This window comes from Mus caroli, chromosome 6, assembly GCF_900094665.2.
Source record: "Mus caroli chromosome 6, CAROLI_EIJ_v1.1, whole genome shotgun sequence".
NCBI lineage: Eukaryota > Metazoa > Chordata > Mammalia > Rodentia > Muridae > Mus > Mus caroli.
Genome location: NC_034575.1, coordinates 83407008 through 83418757, shown reverse-complemented (window position 1 = coordinate 83418757; position 11750 = coordinate 83407008). Strand labels below are relative to the sequence as shown.

The window sequence follows — 11750 nt, the reverse complement described above, 5'->3', positions numbered from 1 at the left end:
GTAAGGATGAGTGGGACTGGCCATTTTGTAATCTCTGTCTTAGCTGTGTAGATCTCCGGGGTAGGCAGTCACCGGTGGTGGATCCTGCCGCATGCTTGTTGTNTGTCCTTTTCATTATGCTCTGGTTGCTTGGATAGCAAATGTGTTTTCAAGGCATTTAACCACAGGGTCNGAGACTCTCGGGAGCAGAAAAGAATGCTCTTGTGTTCAGAAAACAACTGGGTAAAATCTGACTCNGCTTTCGCCCCTCTTTGCATACANNGCAGGCCCTNNGAAGTGACTGGACTGTNACCCGAGGGCAATGCCAGGTTGCTCTGTACAGAGTCCCTCANANAGGGTGATGTCAAATGTTTCTTGTCTTTTTATTTTTAAATCATATTTCAAATACTAGAGACAGAAAAAACAAAAATAAGTAAGGGACCTGGATTTGCTCTCAGCAATGATCATCAGCAGGGCTTACAGTACAGACCACGGCTTTTCTTCCCTGGGGAGTGGCGAGCCCTTTCAAAAACCCACTTCAGTTTCATACTGGGCAAGGCTGACCTGGCTCTGATTGGATCCCAAGGATATCAAGTGAATCTTCCAATAGACAATTCTGTAATGTTGTCTCCAGGCAGGACTCCTGGGAGGCTATTTTATTTCCAAATTATGAAGAGACCTGTGCTTGCAGAATAGAGACACAAAATCCCCANAGGAGACCCCTCACTGGTCTCCATACCACTCAAACCCACCATGTCCGAGGGAACAGGCATCTTTTGGTACTCCTAATATTTGGGTTTAGAAGGAGGTTCTTGTTTCTACCTTGCAGCTTGAATAGCTGTGNCTAGGTTAGTCNGGCATGACTGGGTTTTAGGTACACAACCCTTAAACAGACAAAGGTGACANGAGATATGTCATATGATTAAAAATACATAGCTGGGTGGAGAAAAGCTGGACTTGAATACAAGCTGCCATTTCCCCAGACAGTACCTAGCTTCTCCTGGTTGGGATCAGGAATGTGATTTTAGGCTCTAAGTGAGAGTGACCCTATATAGGTCTGAGCTACCAGGGGTTGGTTANGCTGGCAGTAGCCTCTAGGGTAGTTTCTAACTGGAAAATCAGTCAANAGACAAATGGCCAATGCACACCAGAGAGCCTTGAAGTCAAAGAATATGCATCGTCTACTCCTGGAGAGGCAGGGGTTACCCAGAGTCCCCTTGGGTGGTTTCCAGAAGACGGGAAAGGTAGGGCAGACTGCTAAGCTGCAAGTGCTGGGTAGTTGGTGAGGTAGGGGGCCTGTGGCACCGGGCAGGCCAGCCTCCTGAATGGGAGTTTGGGTTCAGCNAGGGTTGTGTTAGGTATGAAACCTCTTTGTTACACAGTGCATTAAAGGGCTTCTCCTCTCTCCCCTGTCTGAGTCTCCACTTTCCCTGTAACCAGGTCTCTCACAGTGGTTTGCTGTTAATGTGACACATTNGAAAGATTTCCAGGGGCTCATGAGTTAGTGGTCACTCATGTGGTGTGGCATGAGAAGTCATGAAGACAGAATTGTCTAGAAGGGGTTCAGTGGGAGGGGCATACAAGAGGGTAGGTGGTGGGGAAAATGAACAAAAATACATTATATATGCATGGGAAGTTGTCAGTAATTAAGAAATTAAATTTAAAAAACAAAATAAATAGAATAACACCCACCAAAATACCCCTGGAGGGGAAGAAAGGGAAAGAAAGCCCTCCATTTCATAGCTGTCTTAGTTAGGGTTTCACTGCTGTGAACAGATACCATGTCCAAGGCATCACTTATAAGGCACAACTTCACTTGGGGCTGGCNTATAGTTTCAGAGGTTTAGTCTATTATCATCATGGTGGGAAGCATGGCAGCGTGCAGGCAGACTTGGTGTTGCCTGGAGCCGAGAGCTCTACATCTTGGTCTACAGAAGGAGGCGGTCTTCTNCAGGCAGCTGGGAGAAGACTGTTCCATACTGGGTAGAGCTTGAGCATAGGAGACCTCAAAGCCCAGGTCCACAGTGACACACTTCCTCCAACAGGGCCACACCTCCTAATAGTGCCATTCCCCATAGGGCAAGCATTCCAACACGTGAGTCTATGGCGGCCAGACCTATTCAAACCACCACACTANCGCAGAAGTGGGTGCAGAGCTGGAGAAAGAGACCAACATCCCACAGTTCCTTCTAAAGCCCTGACTTCAGTCACTAGGTCTGTTGACAGGATCCACTTCTCTTGCAGTGCCTAGCTGAGCGCAGCCTTTAACACTTGGGCCTGTGGGGACAGCCCAGGCTCTGAGCTTAGTGGCACCTCCTCCTTCCTGCTTTTGTGTACAGTGTGAACCTGTGACCCCCAGGACACCTAGCTACTGGTATGCAGTCTTTAAGTACAGATCTGTGGCATACTGTATTGTTTTGACTTGGATGGGAGGAACAGAACATTTCTAGGTATGAAATGGAAAAATACATTCTTTTCAAAGAGATGGAACACACCAACTAAAATGGGAATTTTTAGTTCAGAGAACTGGNTGCTCTTACAGCNNACTGGAGTTCAGTTCTTAGCACTCACATGATGGCTCACAACTCCAGCTCCAACAGATCTGACATCCCCTTCTGGCTTCCATGAACATAACATGCGTGTGTTTTTTTACACACATGCAGGCAAATACTCACTCCCTCAAAATAAAAACAAATAATTCTTTTTTTAAAGAAGAATATTGTATCATGAGGGAGCTGGAGAGATGGCTCAGCTCAATGGTTAAGGGGGCTCAACGTTCTAGAGGTCCCAGGTTCAGCTCCCAACACCTACTTTAGTCAATTCACAACCTTCTGTAAGTTCAGCTCACCTCCAGGGGATCTGATACCCTCTTTTGGTGTCAGGTTGCACTTTATGCATGTGCATACACCACACATCATGTGTACACACACAGACACAGACACACACACGTACTCATGTAACATAGATAGATAGATAGATAGATAGATAGATAGATAGATAGATAGATAGGCAGACGGACAGACAGATAGAACTAGACACCAATGGAAAGAGTTTGCAACACAAAGTGTCAGAGCAGAAAGCAAATTGCAGCCTCAGTTATAACAGCGGGCAGACCGGGCTCTGCTGAGCAGATCTGTGTGTGAAGGGGAAAAGGTATCACAGGCTTGAGCAGACAAAGGCTAAGATCGGCCCCCTGGGAGAGACTGAGCATGAGCACTCTGGGGAAAACGGGCCAAATCAATGTGATGGAAACGAGGCTGTAAACCAGTATCAGATGCAGGAGAGTTAAAATCAACCTTCCAAGTCTAAACTTCGATTGCATACTTCCAGAGAACTCATCTCTCTCTTCAGGAANCGCATTCCCTTTTAATATGGTGAAGAGTTAAGTCATTTTCTTCTTCTGTTCATTATTCTCAATAACCACATTAGACTTAGTAGATTTTCCTACTGTTTAACTCTCAGAGATGTCGTAAAATAAACTTCCCCAATTGGTCAATTATTATATAGGAAGCCTGCTAGATTCTTTCCTCCAACAATTTATTTAAAAATTCCACCAATATCTGTAGTTTTAAATGAAATGAGACTTGGAGCGCCACTTGTCAGTTTCTATTGCTGTGAAGAGTCACGATGATCACGGCAGTTCTTAATAAGGAAGACTTTTAACTTGGGCTGGCTCACANAGGTTTCAGCCATTATCATCACAGTGGGAAGCTAGGCAGCACCCAGGCAGACATGGTGCTGGAGAACTAGCTGAGAGCTCTACATCCAGATCCAAAAGCACCAGGAACAGAGTGTGATGCTGGGCCTGGCTTGAGCATCTGAAACCTCGAAGCCCACCCTCAGTGACACTCTTCCTGCAGCATGCCACACTTAGTCCAACAAGGCCACACCTCCTAATAGTGGCACTCCCTATGAGCCTATGGGTGCCATTTTCATTGAAACCACCACCGTCAGTTTGCTGATTTTACTCAGTGGCATTGGAACAGAGTCACTTCATAGAGGAGCACAGAAGAAACCATGTCATCAAGATCTGGACACAGCCTGGGATTCTGAGCCCTGGGGTTTTGATTGTCTGTCTGCTTCACTGTCAGAGTTTGGCGCGGGAGGAGTTGTGAGAGAGAATGGGAGATGAAGTTGGAGGAATTCCTCAAAATTTTTAAGTTTTACAATTTCCAAATGCACACCAGTTTCAGGCGGTGGATGAACTTGTTAATAGGTTGCTTCTATACATAATCTGTAGACTGGAAAGAAACGTAGCACAAGGCACTGACGCAATGCCTCTCTGTCCTGTAGGTCAGGAAGTGTGCTGCACCACTGGAATGAAATCTACTACTTCGTGGAGCAGCTGGCTCATAGATTCATCAGGTGAGTGTGCACCGCGGTTTCTTCTGTCACGGCTGACTGTGAATCCAGCCCACCTGCTGTTCCGATAACTCCCAGACACTGTGGGAGTGCACACTGGGTGGCCTGTGCATAGGGAGGCCACAAAGTGCTAGGTGACCATGGTGCACAGTAAACCTTCTGGCTTTAATATGAGCCCACAGCAGCCCTGAGCAAGTCATGGCTGGTCACGTGACCCCTGCATCCTCTCTGTGTGCTTCACGTCACCCTCCCAGACAGGTTGGAGCATAGTCACTGTGAACTGTGGAGGTGCTGCTTAGGGTCACCCTCTAGTGAAGGAGGTGACATTATTACCCTCCTTTCACATCGCTTTCATGGATGCACCTGCTGCATGTTGTCAAGGTCCTTAGTGCAGCTGGTGTGAGCATCGTGAGCTCTGATGCAGACCCCCCGGTAGTAGACGGTCTCCACAGAGATCAATGTGAGTGAGCAAGAAACTCTTCAGTCCATTTCTGTAGCACAGAAGATCCTCTGAGCCCAGGGTAGTGGCAGACAGTCTCCTCCCATGTTCAGTTATCAAGCTCTTATCTTCTTCACAGGAAAGGAAGGGTGGCAGGTGTCTTTGAATCCACAGCAGGGATCCCCCAGGTGACTTAGGAAAGTGGGTGCTGAGAGAGAAACATACAGTCAAGGAGAGAGAGTGTATGTGTGGTGTTAAAAAAATACTTAGACAAGGGTGGAGCTACTGAGAGAACCCTTCCCCCAGCCCCTTGACTTACAGATGAAGGAAGAACAAAGCAGGGACATCTCCAAGGCTTACTCTAGACCTCAAGGCACTTTCCTCAGGCCCTCTCCCTCTATATTCCTTGGCTGTGGGCTATCAGCCATACTTCTTGTCCCTGTGACAGACCACTTGGAGAACAACCTAGGAGAAAAGTTAATTTTGGCTCATGGTTGCAGAGGTTTTATGCCATGTTAACGCCACTGTTCCCAGGCTGTGGTGAGGTACAGCATCCTGGCCCAGGTGTGTGGTGTAGTACTGCTGCCTGCCTCATGCTGGGACTAGAGACCTGGTAAAACTTCAAGGGAACACCCACAGTTACCCACTTTCCTGCTTCCTCCACCTTGTTTCCACCTTCCACAGTTTCACTGCCTCTGGGCAGACTGTTCAGATGTCGAATCCATTAATAGATTGAGTCATTAATGGAGATAGAGCCTCAAAATACAATTAATTGATTCTCTAAAGCCCCACTTCTGAACGTTGCTTGTATCAACCTCAAGACATTAGGCTATGAGGGAGATGACTCATATCCAGACCAAGCAGATCCTTCAGTGTGCAGGGGTTAAGACTGTCTCTGAGCTTTGCTTCTGCAACAGCCCAAAGGCTCTTGTCAGCAGTGCCAGACACTGGGTAATACTCTTGAATAAGAGGAGGGAAAAAATAGTATTGTCAACAAACAATGCCTGGAGAACTGTGTATCTCCACATTGAATGAAACTAGATCCACATCTCTCACCCTGAACAAAACTAAACTCTAAATGGATCAAAGACCTCAACTAGAGACTTGGAAACCACTACAAGATATAGGCATAGGCAAGGACTTCTTACACAGGACTCTAGTTACTCAAATAACTAAAAAGGGGGCCTTTCGACAGCAAAGGACGCTGTCAATCAAGTGAAGAAGTAACCAATAGAATCAGATAAAGCCTTTGCCAGCTACAGGTCTGAAGGAGGATTAACATCTTAAGCATTCAAATAACTCAAAAATTAGTCATCAAGAAAGCAACCTAAGAAAAATGGGCTATGGAATCGAACAGAGATTTCTCAAAAGAAAAGATACAGACATTTTAAACAGTGTCCAACATTTTTAGCCATCAGAGAAACAGGAATCAAAACTGCTTTGAGACTCCATCTCATCCTAACCGGAGTGGCCGTTACCAAGAATAAATGCTGGTGAGGATGAGTGGGAGGGAGAATCCACTATTACTGGGGTGTAAAGTGATGCAGATACTATGGAAATAAGTGTGGGAGTCTCTCAAAAGGCTGAGTGGATGATTTTATTTATCCTATAAATAGCATAGTGTTGGGTAGAGGGAACCCATGTGTCTCAGGATTCCCATTGCTGGGAAGAAACCATGGCAACTCTAATAAAACAAAAACATTTAAATAAGACTGGCTTACAGTTTCAGAGGTTTAGTCCAATGACGTCATGACAGGAAGCATGGTAGCATACAGGCCAATATGGTGTTGGAGACTGAGCCAAGAGGTCTACATTTTTTTTCTTAAAGATTTATTTATTTTATGTATGAGTACAATGTCACTGTCTTCACACACACCAGAAGAGGGCATTAGATCCCATTGCAGATGGTTAGCCACCATGTGGTTGCTGGGAGTTGAACTCAGGACCTCTGGAAGAGCAGTCAGTGCTCTTAACTGCTGAGGCATCTCTCCAGCCCCAAGAGTTCTACATCTTGATCTACAGGCAGCAGGAGACTGACTTATAGTGGGCAGAGTTTGAGCATATATGTGAGACCTCAAAACCCACCCCTAGTGACACACTTCCTCCAACAAGGTCACTTCCTCCAACAAGGCCACCCCTCCTAATGGCGCCATTCTTTAGGCTAAGCATTCAAATGTATAAATATATGGGGGCCATACCTATTCAAACCATGGTGGCTGATACTTGAACAAATATGTCACTACTAACTGCAGAGGGATCCTTTTAACTTGAGATCCTTTTACTTTCCTTTATTCTGACCACCCCTCAGCTTCCCAAGAATGATTCTCATCTGTCTCCCAGCCCACACCTCATATCCATTACTCTTAGGAAAAAAAAAACCATTTCCTAGTCACTGAGAGCCTAGAGGACAGCAGACAGATGCTGCCTCAGCGCCCAATCCTGTTTCTAGGAGTTTCATCCATGCCTTTCCTGCCATTCTGGAGGGCCAGCTGCCCCCTTTAGGCCATTATCCCTCTTAGTCCTTCCCATGCCATTGTCTCTAGTCTCTTGTATCTTTTATTCTTCTTCTAATTTCTACTTCCTTGCTGACTCCCTCACTCCTGACTAATTTTCATTGCTTCCCACCTCTGCTAAAACACTAACAGCAAATATATGTCAGGCACACAGTAACAATGTTCATCCTAGGAGTAGCCAGGGCCGTTAGAGCTCTCTTAGCAGTTAAGCAACAAGACCTGATTTTTATTTCATGAAATGTAACTTAGGGCGCAGCGTGGAGAATTCAGCATATCAGGGGTGATTCTAGGAAACAGCTGGGATGGTCAGGCGATGGAAGCCCAGGTCCAAGCTAAGCCATAAAAAGAGGCCATGTGTACAAGAATCAGAGCCAGATCAACTCTGGGAGACAAATGCCTTGGGAAGACACAGGTTGGCACTATTCTGGTTGACTAGTTGGCTTCCCAATGAGGGCCCCACAGGATGGCAAGCAGTTGCCAAACCCTGTGCAGATTTCTGGTGCTTCTTGCCAGTCCTCACATCAGAGTGCTCTGTTACCCAGAGAGTGAATTTTATGCTGAAAACTTTTGAGTACTGTGTGTAATGGTGATGTTGACTTATTCATTAAGAATGAGTCATGTCATTGAGCAGCAGAGACCCTCTGTGGCCTAGCACTCCTCTTCCCCTTGGAAGCAGCCAAGATGGAATAACATGAATGGTGATCCTTCTGAGATACTACCTTCTTTGAAGAAGCTGTCAGAATTTTCTGAGAGGAGTCACCATTTCATAGACCCCTGGTAGACCAGTCTCAGGGAAGTCCTGAGTTGGGATGGAGTTCATCTTTCTTATGGNGATGTACCCACTGTGTGATGGTAGCCTGTAAGAAGGGAAACACACCAGGTACCTTTGCTTTGGAGCTTCAANTTGGCCATTAGTTAAACCCTTGCTTGCCACATCCTCTGGGACCCCCACTTAGATGTAGTTCCTCAGCTTCAGGAGCCGTGACACAAAGATAAAAACAGAAAGGAATCCGGGAAGGGGCGGGCATGCCCCAGGTATTCTGTCTGACTTAACATAGTTTCTCTCCTTTCCAGCCCACAGCTAAGGATGTCCTTCATTGTCTTCTCTACTCGAGGGACAACTTTAATGAAACTAACTGAGGACAGGTAAGGAGATTTCACTGCCGCATCATTTCTAAGTCTGTCTCTTCCTGAGTAGCCCTGAGACTTGTGCCACCTGGTGGCTCAGCAGTCAGTCAGCCTAATCTAACAGCTCTCTTAATTTGAGCCCTGACCTCTGCATCCGGGCCCTTCCGCTGGCTCGCCGTGCAGTCACTTCTGATGATATTTCCTGATGTTGGTGAAGTGTTTTAAATGACTAGACCATGTAGAGATGAACCTCCTCGCTCTTGAATGTTAATTCCATCTGCTGAGTTGGAGCAAAATGTTGGCAATCTAGGTTCTTTGGGGATTGTCTTTTCTCCCATTCGTATTGGATTTCTTTTGTAAACTGGGTTTCAGAAATTTGGTAAAGCTCCACTAGAGAGGTAAGAGCCTGAATGGTGTCCTTGCCTGATTATCAAGGCTGGGGACATGAAGGAAAGCTGCAACAGCAAGTAACTAGAAGGAGATTGTAATGGAGTGTGGGGAAATGTCAGTCATTTTCACTCCACAGAAGAAGGCCCTGGTGACAGACGCATGTCATGCATTCATAGTTAATCTGGTGCAGGAGGATGCTGGAGGATAATCTGCTCCAATTAGTGAAACCGCATACATTTTAGAAAAAGGTNGCATAGTTCACATTGTGAGGGCTTGGGATTCCTGGCTGACAAATATAGGAACGCTGGATAAGATGGAGGAAGGGAAGAGCAAGTGTAAGTCCGTTTTTCTGTTGCTATAACAAAATGCCACAGAGTTGGTCCTTTATGAAGAGAAGAGGTTTCTTTACTTAGCTCACATTTCTGGAGACCCAAGAGTATAAGCCAGTGTCTATACATCACACATGACACACAGCATCACAGTANGAGAGGCCACAAAGTGAGATGGAGCCCAGNGANTCAAGGGCTAGGCCTACTCTTGATACAGTTAATTTGGGAAAGAGTCTGGGTCCTGCAAGGGCTACTTTAATCTCTTCAAGATCCATCCACCAGTGACACAGTTACTTCCCCTCCCTCCCAGGCCCTGCCTCCTAGTTACTGCCTCTCTGAGGCACCATACTGAGAACCAACTGTCCAGCCCACAGCCTTTAAGCCAAACCATAGCGGCAAGTGTAAAGAATAGATAGAAGACCTCACTGATAAAATNCTCTTACAAAACNATAATAGGTTAACAATTCTATTATCTTTCTGGCTCAGACCAGAAAATCCAAGCCAGTGCCCACATCTCTCCACGCCTGATTCCCACCTAGCACTCCACTTTCAAATCCTCTTTCTCCATCTATTGCATGCATGTAGTTGAGATGCCCAGAAACTCCATTCTAAAAGTGGGTGTCATATGCTCTTCACAGAAGAAGGAACTAAGACCATGTCTCCTTCCCATGGACACCAAGCAGGACACAGAGTAGGCCCAGGCTCTATTTTTCCCCCTTCTTCTTGTACATTCTCTCTGAAGAGACAACCCTGCAGTCCTAGAAGCCTCCTTCAGAGTTGATCAAGCACTTTGAGATTCTCTGGGGAGAGACCTGACCTTGTGCAAGAGACATGATTCGGCTCCATCTTTACCCACTATCCTTCAGCAGGCCTGGCTTCTGTCCAGAGATGGGGAATTAACCAGGAAAGCCTAGCTGACCCTCCTGCTGCATCCTTGTCTTCAACACTAGGCCAGGTGACTCAAGTGCAGACAGCTAGGACAATGAGCTGTGAATGGCTCATAGAGCCAACCATGTTTCCTTGGCCACTGACTCTTCTCCTACATGAATAAGAAGGAACTAGAGCTAATCCATGCCCGTGGGTGCTAGTTATCCCTGTGGGAGTGTCTGTATCATCAGTCCCAAGCCAGAACCAGANTGTACCTGTCCTTCACACCCTACTGCAACTGTGGCATCCTGGTGTCACTTCATGACAGTCACCCTTTTGGATGTGCCAGTGTGACTGGGAGATGAAGTTCATCGTAGCTTCTATAGATGTTGGGAGCCACTTCCTCAGCCTCTGGACAGCTGGCAGGGGCAGGTGAGAGATGGATAAATCAAAACGCCAAGCTGACAGCATTTCTTTCAGTCTACTTGGAATCTAATTGTTTGTGCCTTAACTTCATTATCACTAGTTTCTTGTGCCAAAGAAGTGGCAGAGGTCAGAGCCCCCACTTTGTTGCAAACAGCCTTTAATACTGGTGCTGTGAGTCTCCTGGGGGAGGGCATGGCCTGCCAATCTTACCAAATAAAGAGGGGGCACGTGATCACTCTCAGATGCCCTACAGAGACAGGCTGCAAGGGTCAAGTTGTTATTCTGTTTACAACTTGTCTCTCGGGGATTTGTCTGGCACAAGAGTCTCCATCTTTTTCTCCTGAGAGCATTTGCTCTTAGCATATCCCTCTGAGACAGTAAAGGGTGGGTTGTTATATGCTATGTGTATTTGTGGGAGTTTATAGAGTTTTAAAAGAAACTTGTTAAAATAAAATGGTACCAGGCTAGGGACATGTAAAATGCTTGGTTTGACCTGACCTGAGTCTGGAGCTCTGAATGCATGTTAACAAGTCAGTCTGGCTGCATATGCCTTTTACCCAAGCCATGGAGGGATGGAGGCAGGAACAGGNAGATTATCTGGAAATTCAACACCAAGCTAGCCAGTTGGCAAAGTTATAGGCCAGTGAGACCCCGTCTCTTGCAGGACAACACCCAAGGTTGTCCACTGACCTCACAGTGTGAATGTGCACGCCATTGCCTACCCCTAACTCCCATACACTCCCACACACATACCGTGTGAGTACGTGTACCCNCTCACCTACCCCTGAACTCACATTCACACCTACACCTAACTCACACACAAAACAATAGGGCATCAGTCACGAAAGATTCTCATCTTAACAAGAGCAAAAGAGTGTGCTAATCAAAAGACATAATATAGAGGATGCACTGACAATGTATTCCAGTATGTTCCTGGGATCCAAATGCAGACAGGAACACTATGGGGAGATTGAAGAAATAGAAAATGCCATGAGCATTGGCATAGTGGAGAAACCACGGGGAGAAAGACTGCGTAACCTTCTCCAGTCTCTAAGGGCAACTTGACCATTTGAGTTCTCGTTCTGTGTGCAGTTCGGACACACTGACCACTTTCAAGGTTTCTTTAGTTCTCAGCAGTTTGATTATAATATATTGGGGGGTTGTGCAGGCCTCATTGAATCNGCGAGTTCTTGTCTTTCACTAAATTTGGCAAGGTAACAACCACTGTTATTTAAGTTAGTAGTGGTAATGGTAGTGGTAGTGGTAGTAGTATATTTTTCTGTAGCACCCATCTCTCCTCTTTCTGTGACTCCCACC

At 46.1% G+C, this 11750-nt stretch overlaps 1 protein-coding gene across 1 annotated transcript in view; it reads left to right on the top strand.

The window, feature by feature from the left end:
- The first annotated feature begins 3443 nt into the window (after positions 1-3443).
- Positions 3444-11750, top strand: part of LOC110295693 (ANTXR cell adhesion molecule 1) — an 84352-nt gene continuing 76045 nt past the window's right edge. Inside the window, exons 1-3 of the mRNA XM_029478222.1 lie at positions 3444-3448; positions 4273-4344; positions 8368-8439. Of these exons, the coding sequence (XP_029334082.1) occupies positions 3444-3448; positions 4273-4344; positions 8368-8439 (149 nt within the window). The remainder of the gene's footprint in view (positions 3449-4272; positions 4345-8367; positions 8440-11750) is intronic.